Below are 15,287 nucleotides of genomic sequence, written 5' to 3'. Positions count from 1 at the left end.
TCTTATATTAATATTTTGTATCTTTTTTGATAGGAATTTTTTTCTGAATTTTTAAAAATCAAAGATAATTGATTAAAAGATGGAAGAATGTCAGAACAAAGGTTGATAGGCTGAAGGCAAAGACAACTTTGCGAGTTAAAGATGATTTTTATTTTCCCCACTCCAGGTATTTGGGATATTTTATCTCAGAAACTAAATCTGACATAAGAAAATACAACTACAAAAAATTACCAAGGCAATGATGGGTTTATAAAATATTTGACATTTCTGAGTTACATTGTATATTTGTAAAGACGCAACTGCAATTACCATCAAGCAATTACCATGCAACTGATATGAGCATGTTCTACGACCGAAAGACAATGTATAACCCATTAAATTGATTAGTAATGACTCTAAAATAGCATATATTTTTTTTACATTTATCAATTTAAATGCATCGATGTGAATTCAAATTAATTCTAGTCAGGCTGGACAAATTCCAGTATTGTTCAACACAGTTTCCGATGCAAACCACTGTTTGTTTGGTTTTGGACATTACATGCATGCAGCTAGCAAAGCATATGGTCGTAATGTTGATTTAAATTACCTTTTTGAACCACAGTAAAAGTGTTATATACTTGTTCCGAGTTACCTTTAGTTATTCATAAAGTGAATTCATATTTCTTACAAATATATGCCCAAATGTTTGACGTTGTGATACAGTTCATTAGTTCCAATTCTTCAATTCGCGTGATCGAGGATTTTACATTGATGCGCGCCCCCGTGTCCGCGCTCCCGCGGTTTAGAAGTCACATGGTCTTCTCTCATCCAATGGTTTATTTGCGACTGCGGTCCTAAGCGCGCACCCGTCAGTGGAGGAGACGAGAGGACAGAAGGCGGCAGAAAGACCCAATAACCCTCAATTAACCGATTATTCTGAAAACCGTGACACGAAATCCAGCCGAGATGTCAGAGGAAAAGCCAAAGGTAAGATATTAAGGCTCACTGAGTTGTGGGTTTGCAGTGATGGCTCAGTCAAGTTCCTGCCAAACCATTTCTCAGATGTGCAATCTAAAATGGCCTGGTTTGCACGTTTCTCTGAATCGGCGCAGTGTTTGTTTCGCAAATGAATGAGAACCCGCACATCGATATTTACACTTAGATGCGCTTACCCAACACACTGTGGATGGAAATTGAAGAGGTTGTGTCCCACTAACGAGGGTCTCGAGGATTGTGGGCAGAAATGTCAATTACAGCATGATTGTTATTTGCGGATTTTTTCTTTGTCGAAACGGGACCACGTTATGTCCGCAACGCAGCAAATGCCGCAACTGCAGCAGCTACAAAGAGGCGCTAATGGAGGTGACGCACTAATTTAAAAACTAATACAGTCCTGTTGTTTTTGCTGCGTTTAATGTGTCGGTGCTCGTTTGGCCACAGCACAACAAAACAAAATAGCTAGCAGCGTTAGCCGGCAGCTAAACTTAGCAGCAGTACTGAAGGGCTGGCGTGCCGACCACCTAGCCTGGAGCTAATCATGCTAACGTTAGCGTTCTATGACTGCCCGGGAAGCAACATATGCCTCCATTATTAAGCCTCGTGCAAGTTTGTTTTGGTTAAAACATCTTTAAAGTAGTGTCGAATTATTCCTTCACCACACATTGAACTTGCACTCGCCTTTTATTGTGAAATTACTTTTAAAGTAGCAGGCTGTGTGCAGCTTATAGTCTGGTAACTAACTTGATTGGTATATGTCTCTGATAGCAGTGCTGTTACCTGTATTGTATCTGTGACTTCAGTATAAACCCCTTGTTGTAATGTTTGTGGTATCTCTGTGACTTGTAACCTGCTGGTTTAACTCCTGTTAAACATGTTTGTCTCTGCAGGAGGGAGTAAAGACTGAGAATGATCACATCAACCTCAAGGTTGCAGGGCAAGATGGGTCGGTGGTCCAGTTTAAAATAAAAAGACACACACCACTCAGCAAACTAATGAAGGCGTACTGTGAACGACAGGTGAGCTGAAAGCCCAAATGACTGCTTTTGAATCTCTACCTCTCCAGCAACACGCAGTTGTTGTGGATTTGCTGTAATGACCCCTTCAGCCTCTCCATTAGCTGTGCACTTCACTATGCTATTCCTGTACTAAAAATCCTCAGCAGATGCTCTTCATGTCCGTTGTCTTGCTCCTGCAGGGTCTCTCAATAAGGCAGATCAGGTTCAGGTTTGATGGCCAGCCTATCAATGAGACGGATACACCTGCACAGGTATGATCTATTCACTGTTATATTCTCTTTGAACATCACTGAAGTCGTATGTTTACGTGATGGTAACACATTACAGAAGTCTGCCATTATTGGAAGGAATTACCTAGTGAAATATTCAGTTTAAACATCACAAGCAAAATTCAGGCATTCAGTGTCTTTAGATAGCCTTAAGTTATTACGTATAATATTTTAACCCCTGCATCATTTTAGCTGTTGGTTATTTCTATTAACTGTGAACCTCTGCTCCCCTCAGCTGGAAATGGAAGATGAAGACACCATAGATGTTTTCCAGCAGCAGACGGGCGGACACTGCTAAGTCCTCCCCACCTCATTGACGGCCACCCTCAGACCACGCCCTAAGCCACCTTCACTGTCCCTCCCCTCCTCATTGCCCCTCTCAGCCTATTATTATTATTATTATTATTATTATTATTATTATTATTATTCCTTAAGTTTAAAGATGTCTGTCATGGTTTTTCGTCAGGTGTGGGGGGGCGGCTCCTCAGCTGTTTATGTACTGTCTCAGCCAGGACTGAACTTTTGTGCTTGTCAACAGTCTCTCTGCTGGCCAATCAGGACAACAATTTCCTTCTGGCACTGCAGGCTGTGATTGGACCAACAGCACGCCACAGCTGCTCCTGGTTTGTCAGTGCTTCTCATTCACTCTCCAGTGAAAGCTTAGTATCAAGTAGTTTGTCACGGTTTTCATCCAGCGGGGTCGAATGCGGGGCTCTGCAAGTTTTTTTTTTTTTTTGCCCAGGGGTCACAGTCAGTGGGCATGAAAAATCTTTTGAAGTGGAAGCACGATCTGAACTTAATACACACCCGCCTTCCATTTCACTTCACTCTCATGTGTGTTTTTTGTCTGAACAGTGACTCCTGCTCTTCTGTCAAAAATGTATTTTAATTCTCTCCGCCTTTTAGGTGCTTTTGCTAAAGAGTTCTTCAATGTTTTTGTAATTTTGTTTCTTCTTTTAAAAATTAACACCCCAGGGGCTTGGGATTGTTGGTTTTTTATTTTTTTCTTCTTTTTTTTCTTTTTTTTCTTTTTCTGTACAGAAGTATCAGAGTGGATGTTAGATAAATGTTGTGGGGCTTGGACCAATACTCCAAAGACCGAACTTCTATTTCATATTTGCTGTATTTGGATCACTCTAAATGCAAACTATAAGGTCAAAACTGTCAGATTTTAAGGGAGTTTGTATTTCGTTAATGTTATTTGCTTCTTTGACTGCTACTAATTGGGAAAGATTCTTTTGGGGGTGTCTTCCGTACAGACCAATATTCGGTAATCGCCCGTTATGGGCGAAATTTCATTTACACCACTGTGGTGCATCCTTATTCGGAGTTAGTCGGGGTCTGGCTGTATAAGGATAATCTTGATGTGGAATACATAACTTTTGGTTTTCTTTCCCTATTTTCTGAAGAAGTGGGCCAGTGATTGGTCCCTAAAGTATTCTTACAAGCTACTCTGCTTGTGGGTTTTCAGGGTGGGCTGTGGGTGGGAGTGACTGGGAGATTGTTCCTTAGTGTTGTTTTGGGGTCAGCTGTCTCATCTCTGTATTGTCCTTGCGAATGTAGGCTGATGGGACAACTGATTCTACATGTGCTTTGAAGAGGAGCAGCCTCCAGTATGAGCAAGGATATCCAACAAAAGTCAGTATGCGTTTTGTCATGCATTTTGAAGACACTTTTCTCTGCTTTATCAACTGTTGAGATAATGTTTTCTGATGTGCACAAGGCAGAAGTTGCAGGCCATTTCTTTTCAACACCTTTTAACTGCAGTTTTGAAAACTGAAGCTATCTCAAGTGGTGATGAATGTCTCAAATATTTTGCAGTTAAGAGGAGGATGCATGCTGTTTGCATATTGGGAGGGCAGGGAGGTCAACTGATGGAGTTTGGGAGATAAGTGTTCTGTACCCACAGGGCCCCGTTCTTCATACATTGATAACTAAGTTGGCTTGATTTGATTGTTGATGGTCTGACCTGAGCTTGGAGTTTTTCAGTTCAGTCAGGATTAAAATGACAGTCCCTTAGCTCAAAACCTGCAGAAGCGCAAGCTCCTTCATAGTGAGTTGAATCATGACAACGCTTTTTTAAGTTTACCAATTTTATTTTCACATAAGGCTGCACCATTCTTTAAAAGCACCAATCCATCAGTATTGTTATAGCAGAAGAGGTTTTAATTTAAATAGTCAAAATAAAGCTAGTGCAATTGAGAAGAAAAGAATTCAGAATGTCGTTTGGTGCAGTATGAACCAGAGCAAAGGAGCGTTTTTAACTTTGATATATTGTGAACATTATGCAGACTGTATTTTGAGGAGTTGTGACTGGCCTTGTGAATTTCACCTCATTTTTAATCTTTCAAATATGTTCCCATATCCTTAAATGTAGTTGTAGCACAGTTATCAAGACAAACAAATCAGCCTTCCACTTGCATCCGAAGAAGTAAGTTAGCTGGAGAAAAATCTTATGAGCTGGCTAACACGAGCTAAACTTTGTAATGTTTGAAGAACGGGGCCCAGGTCTTGTCATGTTATTTGTTTCTCTACTGATTTGTACATTGTTTGTGGTCTTTTACTACTGTATACAATAAATATAGTTTGGTACTCAGATTTGCTGTCTTAAGCTTCATTATTTTATGTTTGTCTATTCAAAAATGGGTCAAGTGTTTCATCCTACTTTGTCCTTCATCGTACTTCAACTATCACAGGATATTTTTTTAAGATGTGGAGGGAGGTAATGAAGTTGTTAAGCTATATTGTTTCATTAATTTCAAAAGGGAAAGTACACAGCACCAACTTCAATTCCCGCTGTACCCCTGCCTTCTAAAAATGTATGTAAGTACTATGGAAGGAAACTTTAACGTGGCCTGAATAGTAGACTAGTAGTAGAATAGTGGTAGAAGACAGCTAGGTGGTGCCACTGAACCATTATAAGGTCTCTGGTTTGATCTTATTTTATCATTAAAAAAACCTACACATTACACACTAGTATAAATACCCACAACACCTAAACAAACAAGCAGATTAATTCCAACATGAAACATGGACATGTGGAAACACGCAACACAACAAACCTTAAAAAGCATCATGCATAAAATTGAAGTATGATGCAGGAAAAAAACACCAAAAGGTAAAATAACCAGTTTCTATAGTAGTCCTGAAACTCAAATGTACTTATGACTTCATTTAAAGACCAAACTAAATGAAAGCAGGTTAAACATAAAATGTATGTTCATATATCAAACCAAGTCAGATAATTATTTTAAACCGTGTATTAACTTCCAGGGTGACCTGGATCGCCTGAGGCCTGATGCTAAACCTTAGATCTGATCTGATAAAGTGACTGAATAGTTGCATTCAGTGCAACTGAAACAGTGATAAGATTTAACAGAGGCTGATGAGTCAAACCAGGAATAAGGAAAATCAAGTGCCAATCTACATCAACTTTTCTGCATCTAAACAGATCCATCTGAAACCACACAGGAGAATGTCACACACACTCACTGCCGTGCCTGGAAGGAAGAAAGATTAATGAATGGATAGAGGAAAAGAAGGACAGGGCAGAGTTGGTATCTTGTATCCTGGTCTATGTGCAGTCTATGATATTAATGTGGGCGAGAGGAAGAGAGACGGAGTGCATTTGACTTGTAAATATGCCGGTCGGTGGATGAGACGATTCTGAGAGATCTGACACAAGCTGAGATGCCGCTGTTTCTGAAAACACAGTTTGATTATATAGCGAGCGCCTAGTAACCAACAACCAGAGGTCAAATATTCTATGAAGTTGTTAGGACTATTAATCTGTTGGGTGACCACAGATGATTATAAGTCTAAGAGCTATAGAGACTGCACACAGCAGGTTACAATAAATGCAAATACTATTATTTACAAATACTATTTGACCAAGGCCCTCTTTGTACTTTGTCCATTGCAGTATTTGTATAATTTAATGTTTTCCTAATTTCAAATATATAACTGAGTCCACTTAGCATTTGATTTCACTGTCCGGAGACTTCATTGCATTTTCAGTAAGTAATATTTGCAAATCTTTTAGGAAAACAACCAGGTTTTAGACTTTAATATCACAGTTGAGTTCATGCACATACCTCGGTTTCTCAGCTAATAAACTATGGGATAACAGCTAATATGATAATAGCTGAGCTCATATCCATCTATGCATTAGTGGACCAAAGGTCACAGATGTTCTGCTGTTGGTTTAAAGTTGCCTTTTAATGAAAACAAAATTATGGCTGCTAAGGCCCCTTTCGCATACTGCATGTCTGGAGGAATTTGTCTTTTGACATATTTTCAATACTATTACATTAAAATATTCTCTCTGTCTGCTTGTCTGTCATAAGTGAGCATACACACACACACACACACACACACACACACACACACACACACACACACACACACACACACAATGGAGCAGCTCACCCCTCTGGCAGGTCTGTGTCATCAGAGGCGGTTGTGGGAGGATGAGTGACGGGCTGTTTAGTGATTTGCATGGCTCCGGTGTTTAAAAGGAGCTGCAGGTGCAGGATTCTCCACACGGATGAATGGAATTCTCTCCAAGCACAGATCCTCTACTAGTTGTATTGAAGTACATGTGAAGCTTAGGTAGCCAGTATAGCTTTGATCATTTTCAACAGAATTTGTTGAATAGACTTTTTTCTTTGGGGCTGGAAGATTTGAAAACGCCCATTTAGGTCAATATGAAGAATACACAATCGTCTGGTGTGTATTGTCACTTAACATAGAGACAAAAGGGAGAAAAGACATAAAGAGATACCCTCAGTATGGAGACATTCGTATCGACTGGCAACTGAACCAAACAGGCTTTTTGAAATGTCATCACTGATATTTGTGCAGCTCCTTCTCCTCGGGTTAAGGGTCATCAGCACCACAACAGACACATGGAGACACTGTACAGGTATTGTACCATTTTATCCTATTTCATCTCTCCCAACCTCAGCTTTACTCTCTGTTACCTCAGCCCAGTTCAAAACATGTGATGTTCAGCTAATGATTATTCGGTGATTTACAGTTTCATCTAAAAACCTGGGAAACCCCCCCAGCTAAAATTCTTTTGGATAATTCTAACTGTCTGCATCTGCTCACAGCACGGTGGGAGTGCTTGTGGGTGAAGTACTGCAAGCAATACTAACTTAAATTAACGTCCAAAAACATGTACAGACATTGGATGTGGTTAGGATTCCACAACTGTTCTATACACATCAGAAGATCGATACTCAGCTCAACCTCTCCATATGATGTCTTCACACTTTAAAACAAAGCTGCTGTATGTCTATTTGAGACACCTTGGTTTAATATGATGAATATTAACCTATGAGCAGTGGTAGAAGAAGTCTCAAGTAAAAGTATATAATACTACACTGTAAAATACTCGTTGAGAAGTAGAAGTATGTAAGCGTAGTCAGGAAGATGCACTTAAAGTACTAAAAGTTAAAGTACTCAATGAAAAAAGTGTTCCTAAAGTGAAACCTTCCTTTATCACAACCGATGGACCAAATCTCAATCTTCTTATTAAAAATTAATTGAATTTACAAGGAAGAGAAGCAAACTGTCACATTAGAAAAGCTGGAACCTTGAAATATTTGGTATTTTTGCATGATCAAAGTGTCAATCAGTTTATTTCTGTCGTTTAACTAATCCACCGGTATAAAATATCTGGTGATTTAATTCATAACAACACATCATATTTGATCATATTTCATTATTTTTCATATGTTTTGTCTGCAAAAATCTTACTGTCTTAAGTGACGTGTAACTCATGCCATCAATTAACTGCTGTGGAGTAAAGTATATGTATAGTAAAGTATTATTAATCACCTCAGGACCCTTAGATTTATTTTGCGACCTCTTTAGGGGGTCCCAACCCTCAGGTTAGGAACCACTGGTTTATAGCATAGCAGTTTCTACGTCTTCCTGACCTCTTTATTCTCTTATTGTTTGCAGATCTGCTCCCTCTGGATCTCCTGTCTTTTGTCCTCGAGCGGGACACCTCCAAACTTGTGCCCGGGGTGCACATGAAGCAGGCTGGAGGGGTGAGGGGTGTACATTTCTCCAGCCCTCATACTGTCTTGAGCTTTCCCTCCTCCCAGCTGCTGGTGAATTGTGACCTCTTCCCAAAAGAATTCTCCATTGTTGTGACTCTAAAAGTCACTCACGCTGCATCCGCGGTGAGCAAGAAGCACCAAGATCTTTTACTTGTACCTCACATCATACTTAAGCACAGTATTTGAGTAAATATATTCTATTACTTTCCACTCCTGCCAAATACAGTGTGCCTTAATGTTTTTCCTATTTGTCGTACAGAGGAATGAATACATCTTTTCACTGATGGAGCCAAAAACAGTGGCAGCGGAGGAGAAGGAGAACGATAAAGGAGATGTTGTGGAAAGCAACAAAAAGAGGGGTGTCAGTGGAGAAGAACACGATGGAGAGGAGGAGAAGAAGAAGGAGGAGGAGAAGCAAGGCAAAAGTAATGAGGAACATGGACGGATCATCCTGGGACTGAGGTTTTCGAGAAAATATCTGCACTTCCTTTTTAAAGGTCACGGAGGGGTCGTAGAGCACTGGGTGTTTCGAAGCACCCAACTGGCTGATAACCAGTGGCACACTCTGGTTTTAACCATTGGTAGTCACGTGAGGCTCACAGTGGACTGTAACTCACCAGTGGAAATGTAAGTTCCTTTTTTTCCCCTTTTTGTTCCTCCTGAGTGCTTCTGTCTGTTTTCTGTTGACTGTCTGCCTCCCACCATCCTCTTCCTGTTCCTTCTGAATCCCCCTGAGGGATAGTAGATCCTTCACCACAATACAATGGCACTGCTCCAAATCTGCTCACACCCCTGCAGCCATATCATAGTGGCCTGACAGTATGTGATAGATGGTTTTTAGTGGAAACTCCCTCTGGCGCATAGAAGGGAGGAATATCAGCACCCATACAGTACTTATACGATACAATTCATGTCTCATACTTTTCTGTCTCAGACTACAACAGAAGAATGTGAGAGACTACTTTAATTACATACGCTTCATGTTCATTTACAGAAGAAAAACAACTTACTCCAGCTATTAGAAATAATTATATCTTTTTATGGCAAACAGCGTTCCCTCCACGCCTTTCCCTTCAGACCTTAACATTCAGGGATCCAGATTCCACATTGGCAGTCGGGGGAGATGGAAAGGCTTGTTTTCAGTAAGACATATTTTTCCCCATTATTAACTTTAATGACATTAACAAGAAAATAAACTGCCAAACTATTGTAAACTACAAGGTTAATAAATTTTTGTGAAAAGCTTTTCCATCTTATGTGCTGCCCACGTACAGGGCCTGCTGCGGCAGCTGGTTTTGCTGCCAGGTTCGGATGCCACCCGTCAGATCTGCCCCTCTTCCGACCCCCAACTAGCAGCTCTGTCAGTACCACCGCTTCTCTTAGATCTGCCTGTGATGGGGAGGGAAGGTGAAAGCCATGGTAAATTGCATTTTACAAGCCATTTGATACTGTATGGCCTCTCTTCTTTCCTGCCTCTTTAATTGTTCGCTTGCCCTTGTGCTTTGATCACGTGCTGTCAGAAACGGAGGAGCCAGTGTCAGTGGGGTTGGAGCGCTCCTGCTCAGAGTTGCAACAAGGCCAGCTGTGGTTCAACCCGCTCAGGAAAGGCCTCTACCTCTGCGACGGTACAGTGTGGATCACTGTACTAGAGGGTGAGAACTGTACATCAACCCATCATGAGCAATTTTCTTCTTGGCTTGGGTTGAACATTGATTAAATTTTCACCTCTTCATCTACTCTAGATCACAAAAGACTGGACTATGTATTGGAACATCAGGTCCTAACCACCAGCTCAGAGACACATGATGTGGAGGTATTCATCCACTTATTTAAAAATGAATGTTTATGTATATCTGTTGTGTCTATACTATTGCTTGAATCCTCACTGATACTTATAGCTGAGGAAACCAAAGGCAGACAAGAGAAGAAACACATCTTTCTTTTGGGGAGTCTAGTGTTTTTCAAGACCATGGTTTCTAAACCAGGTTGTCAGGGAGCTTACAAGGGGTCACGAAATAGATATATTTGGTCACAAGATAATTACCACAGTGGGAAATAAGAAAAAAAAAAACTCAGCTCCAAAAAGTTATGTTTAGTCTTCAGCAAGCTCAGTTTTTTTTCCATGTGAAATATTTTATACTTTTACCACTTCAGGCCTCTAAAATATTCTGAGGAAAAAGTCTTAAGTGAGAGGAAAATCACTCTTCACAACTCACAGACATGTATCCTTGTGACAAACGGTCACAAGCAGGAACCGCTGTTCTAGCTGCTCACTTCTCTTTAGGAGATCACTTGTATCTTGCTCCTCTGTTTCAATGTGACACTACCATCTCTTGGATACACTTTCAATTTTGGATGATATATGACTTTTGCACCTGCCTGGTTTGAATGCATATATTATAAACTGCGTTGGGCAAAAGCATCGGCCGACTGAATGTAATGTAATTATAAATGTAATTACATGTAGGTAGAGAGGTGCATATTTGTGAAATTCACAGGGGCAATCTTGGTCGGCTATGATTGATGTTGTTACAGCCCCACTGTTGGTTGGTCTGATTTCTGTATAAAATCTAGTGTAGTCTTAATTTTCACCATTGTGTGATTTTGTTCTTCCATACAACATGACTGTCTACTAAGTTTAAGATATCAGTTTTCTTTTTTCTTTAATCCAATCTTCAGGTTTTCCAGGTACCTGGCATGGGTCTGATGGCTGCTATGGCTCACCGCTCCAAAGCCTCCGGCTCTGCTGTGTATCTGTGGACCCACTCAGGATTCAAGCTCTACCAGAATATTACCACCCATGAAGCCCTGGTTTGGAGACACTTCAACATGGGAAAGAAAGTATGATGAAAAGGAAGTAAAAAAGCATTGGAGAAATCACACTACAGTAGAAATAAGCTTTGAAGCCATATTCCCTCTGTCTTGTTTTTTGATCTAGACATACCTGGTGGTGTCTAACTCTGGGGGAGGGCCACACAATCGTTTTAACAAAGAGTCAGAGATGGACTTTTCTGTGATTTACAAGTGGAGCAAGAAAAGAAAAAAGTTTGTGCAGTTCCAGTCTCTGCAGACCTACTGTGCCCGTGACTGGGAAGCCTTTAACATCAATCGACAAACCTATCTCGCTGTGGCCAATCATAGACAAGGTAAAAACTAAATATCCATCAAATAACTACCTGTTTACGTCCAGAATTTCTGTATTAAATCTGTGTAAAATATCAAAATATTACATTTCTCTGTCTGGTTTGTCTTTCAGGTAATAATAATCACACTATAGACAGTGTGATATACAGGTGGAACAGGTTAACAAAGTCTTTTGAGGTTCACCAGATGCTGCCAACCTCAGGGGCCTATGACTGGGAGTTCTTCACTGTCGGACCATACCATTTCCTTGTGGTTGCAAATGCTTTCGATGGAGTGACCACTTCTGTAGACTCTGTCATCTATGTTTGGATCAATGGAAGCTTCCAGGTGTTCCAGACAATTAAGGTATGTGGTGAACATAATAATCACTCAGTGTCAGATGTTTGGTACTACACCGCAATACAGGGTAAATTTGGAAGGTGTTTAAACGTGGGTGGAAAGGAGCACTTTACCGTAACATTTTGCTGCATGATTTCCATACCATTCATTTTCTCACCAGCTGGGCTTTGATTTCCTCTGATGGGATCTGTATTTTTGAGATGAGTATGAAAAACGATCTATCTTGTCTGTGCACACAGAAGGAAGGGAAAACGAACAGGGAAAGATAAAGGGGTAATGAAAAGAGAGATGGGGCAGCGAGTAACGGGCGTGTATAAGCATTTAAGACAGAGCCAAAAATAGAGCATGTGGTTTGCCATGATTTGCCTCAGCGATAGCAATGCTTTGACATGTAACTGATAGTGAATCATATATTTGAATCTAGCCACATTTGAGGAGAGAGCGTTGACACATTGATAGTCACATGAGAAACCATAAGGAGATGTGTGATTTAGGGAAACTCCACAGCTTGATACAAGGGTTCACAAGAACACCCTGGGGCAATGGGAAATTAATCACCTGAAATCATTGAGCGAGAAAGAAAACATAATTTTGACACCTTTTAAGCCATGCTAACAGTGTGGCTGCATTGATGCCATGTCAGTCAGTCAAACCGTCAGTTGGTTGGTTCCACCACTTTGGTCCAGCCTGGAATAGCTCAACTATTGAATGGATTGCCATGAAATTTTATACAGACATGCATGCATGATCCCCAGAGGACGAATCCTGCTGAGGTTGCTGGTCCTGTGGTTTTCCCTCTAGTGCCACCATGATGTTGAAATTTGTGATTTTAAATAAAATATCTCCACAACTGTTTGGATGGATTGCCATGAAATTTTATTTAAACTTTCAGGTCCCCACCAGTTTAATGATCCCCTCATTCATCCTCTCGTGCCACCACCAGGTCAAAGTTTTCACTTAGAAATGTGTGCAATAACTTCGGTGCTAATCAGAAAATGCTAGCATGCTAATGCGCTAAACTGAAATGGTGAAATGATTAACATTATACCTGCTAAATATAAGCATGTCAATTGTCACTGTGAGCAATGTTAGCAAGCTGATGTTAGCATGTACTGTAGCTCTAAGCACTGCTGCGCCTAAATACAGCCTCACAAAGCCGTATACTCCTCTCATATCTCCTTCCATGTTTTAACACTGTTCAGACTTCCACCACACCGACAGTATGTTTTCTTTCTTACTGTCAATCTAGACATTTTGCGCCACAGACTGGGAGATGTTTCAGATTGGCAGCAGAGTCTTCTTGGTTGTTGCCAATGGACACAGACTCCATGGTAACGGACCAAGTCGATACGCCATCAACTCCACTATCTATGAGCTTGACATGAATGGACAGCTATTTGTCCGCTTCCAGGACATTGTCACTTACAGGTACATATCTGCAAGCATTATACACAGTATACACACAGATAGACTACAGGAACACTTCCTGGCATTTCACCCTCTTGTAATCATGTAATCACCACATACCTTTATGTCTCTCCAGTGCAGTGGACTGGGAGTTCTTCAGCCTCGGGGAGGAACATTTTCTGGTTGTCGCTAACTCCTTTAACGGAGAATCCTACTCTCTCAACAGCATTCTCTACAGGTAGTCAACTTGTCAACAACACCCCTCCCAGTGTGAAATAATTCACCCATACTGATTGCTATGTAACTTAGTGAAATCATCTCAGGGACATACACCTACACTGTTGTAATGTAGATTTATTTTCTTCCTGTGGGCCAGACTAGTTTTCACTAGTCATACCTGCACTTTTGACACGTGAGGATTCACTAGGAACAAGGAAATAATCCACAGCTAATTTTTGATCCAGAGCTATTTTTAAGCAGATGCAAATACACATTTGATTTGATTCCTCTTCTCTGTTTGTTTTTAGATGGCAGGGATATGAAGGCTTTGTTCCTGTTCATTGGCTCCCAACCATTGGGTGCAGTGACTGGGAGTTTTTCAGCTTTAAAGGAGAATCATATCTGATCTACTCTAGTGCCAAAGCACCTCTCTCCAAAGTGTTCAAACTGAAAACCTATTAGGCAAAAAGAGAGTGTGCACATGGCTTTGTGAACTGTGTGTGTGTGTGTGTGTGTGTGTGTGTGTGTATGTGTGTGTGTGTGTGTGTGTGTGTGTGTGTGTGTGTGCATGTCATTCTTTGTAAGGGTGTACATTGTCCTTTTGTGTCTGTGTTTTTGTGTGAGAAAATGTATGCAATAATGTTTGAAATGTGTGTGTGCCTTTACAAAACTATGCTTGTCCACTATTTCAGGGTCAACCTCAATTACATACTGTCAGGGTTTTAGCAACCATTAAAGCCATGTCCTTAATGTTATTTTTGGGGGTTGTCTAGCGGGTTTTAACAAGCTGAGGAGGACATTGCATTCAACAACTACAAAGAAATTGCACATGGTGGATTTTGAAGAATTATTCTGATATTCCTTAGGGTAAATATCTTTGTATTTTATGGTTTTAGGCAAGAAACATTAAGTTAAATTGACATATGATAAAAGGATTAATCTAGCGTTTTTATATTCTTGCAGCATGGAGACAGTTTTGAAACTGCATTTAGACCATCATGTAGGGAGATAAAATTTACAGAAAATGTCATTTAACAGTTAAACCAATTAGTAAAATACGAAAAAAAAAGTAAAATAATTACAGAGTTTTTTTTGTGGTGACTACTCAGAAAATCTCCCAGGGGTTTTGCCTGGGTAATTTGGTATAATGACTAACCCTGCATACAGTTATCCCACAATATTAACTGTTTGTGCTAGGTTAACATCTAAACCTCATTTTAAAAAGACAATTTAGTGTGGACAAAAGTTCTATGAGAATATGTCTATTTGTGTGCATTTTCCGACAGAAATGGACAGCCTCTAAGATTCCTATATTTCCGTAAAAGCATTTTATATTGAAATTATATTTAACATTTTGTTTATCTAGTGGAATGTGTTCTCTCAAAAAGACTTGGACTGATTGTAACTTTTTGCCTTTGACTGCATGAATTATAAATATATATGTAAAAGTGAAAGTAAATTATTGAAATTACAATAAACCAGACTTATTATATTCAAAACAAGGGCTGTTTTTGTATTGTCTAATCTTCAGATATGTTTAGTTAGAGCATAGGCAACAAGGGTAGCAAACATACCCTTTAAGATCAAAAGTACATGTTTTCATTCCAAGTCATTTCGTCTCCAATCAGATAACTGGTGAGATCTTTGATTGGTATGCAACCCTGCACACATGGCCGTGGGCACATAAATGCCATCAACTATAGTGGCAACTGTGAAACGTGTTTTGGTGCTGTCACACTACAAGTCCCATGACCCTTTTGTAATATCTAAGAGAAGAATTGTGGGAAATGTAGTTTTTGTGGCAGTGTATTTTCCTGCTGTTAAAAGAGATGTAGCTAACA

At 40.1% G+C, this 15,287-nt stretch overlaps 2 protein-coding genes across 2 annotated transcripts; both read left to right on the top strand.

Moving 5' to 3' along the window:
- Positions 1-810: 810 nt before the first annotated feature.
- LOC111649681 (small ubiquitin-related modifier 3) lies at positions 811-4,864 on the top strand. Its single transcript, XM_023399399.2, has 4 exons — positions 811-969; positions 1,869-1,997; positions 2,177-2,248; positions 2,502-4,864. The coding sequence occupies exons 1-4, from the start codon at positions 949-951 to the stop codon at positions 2,562-2,564; spliced, it is 285 nt and encodes a 94-aa protein (XP_023255167.1). The 5' UTR covers positions 811-948; the 3' UTR covers positions 2,565-4,864.
- Positions 4,865-6,823: 1,959 nt separating this feature from the next.
- On the top strand, positions 6,824-14,948 carry LOC111649683 (thrombospondin-type laminin G domain and EAR repeat-containing protein-like). Its single transcript, XM_087172046.1, has 13 exons — positions 6,824-7,190; positions 8,237-8,460; positions 8,597-8,964; positions 9,389-9,479; positions 9,612-9,756; positions 9,858-9,989; positions 10,080-10,150; positions 11,017-11,178; positions 11,276-11,483; positions 11,594-11,826; positions 13,070-13,248; positions 13,364-13,465; positions 13,755-14,948. The coding sequence occupies exons 1-13, from the start codon at positions 7,106-7,108 to the stop codon at positions 13,906-13,908; spliced, it is 2,154 nt and encodes a 717-aa protein (XP_087028172.1). The 5' UTR covers positions 6,824-7,105; the 3' UTR covers positions 13,909-14,948.
- The last annotated feature ends 339 nt before the right edge of the window (positions 14,949-15,287 follow it).

The sequence above is a fragment of the Seriola lalandi genome, unplaced genomic scaffold (assembly GCF_002814215.2).
Source record: "Seriola lalandi dorsalis isolate HSWRI2012SDOR001 ecotype SW California unplaced genomic scaffold, Sedor1 jcf7180002051685, whole genome shotgun sequence".
In the NCBI taxonomy this organism is placed as follows: Eukaryota; Metazoa; Chordata; class Actinopteri; order Carangiformes; family Carangidae; genus Seriola; species Seriola lalandi.
The sequence above is the reverse complement of the archived record's forward strand: the minus strand, read 5'-3'. Positions and strand labels throughout refer to the sequence as shown.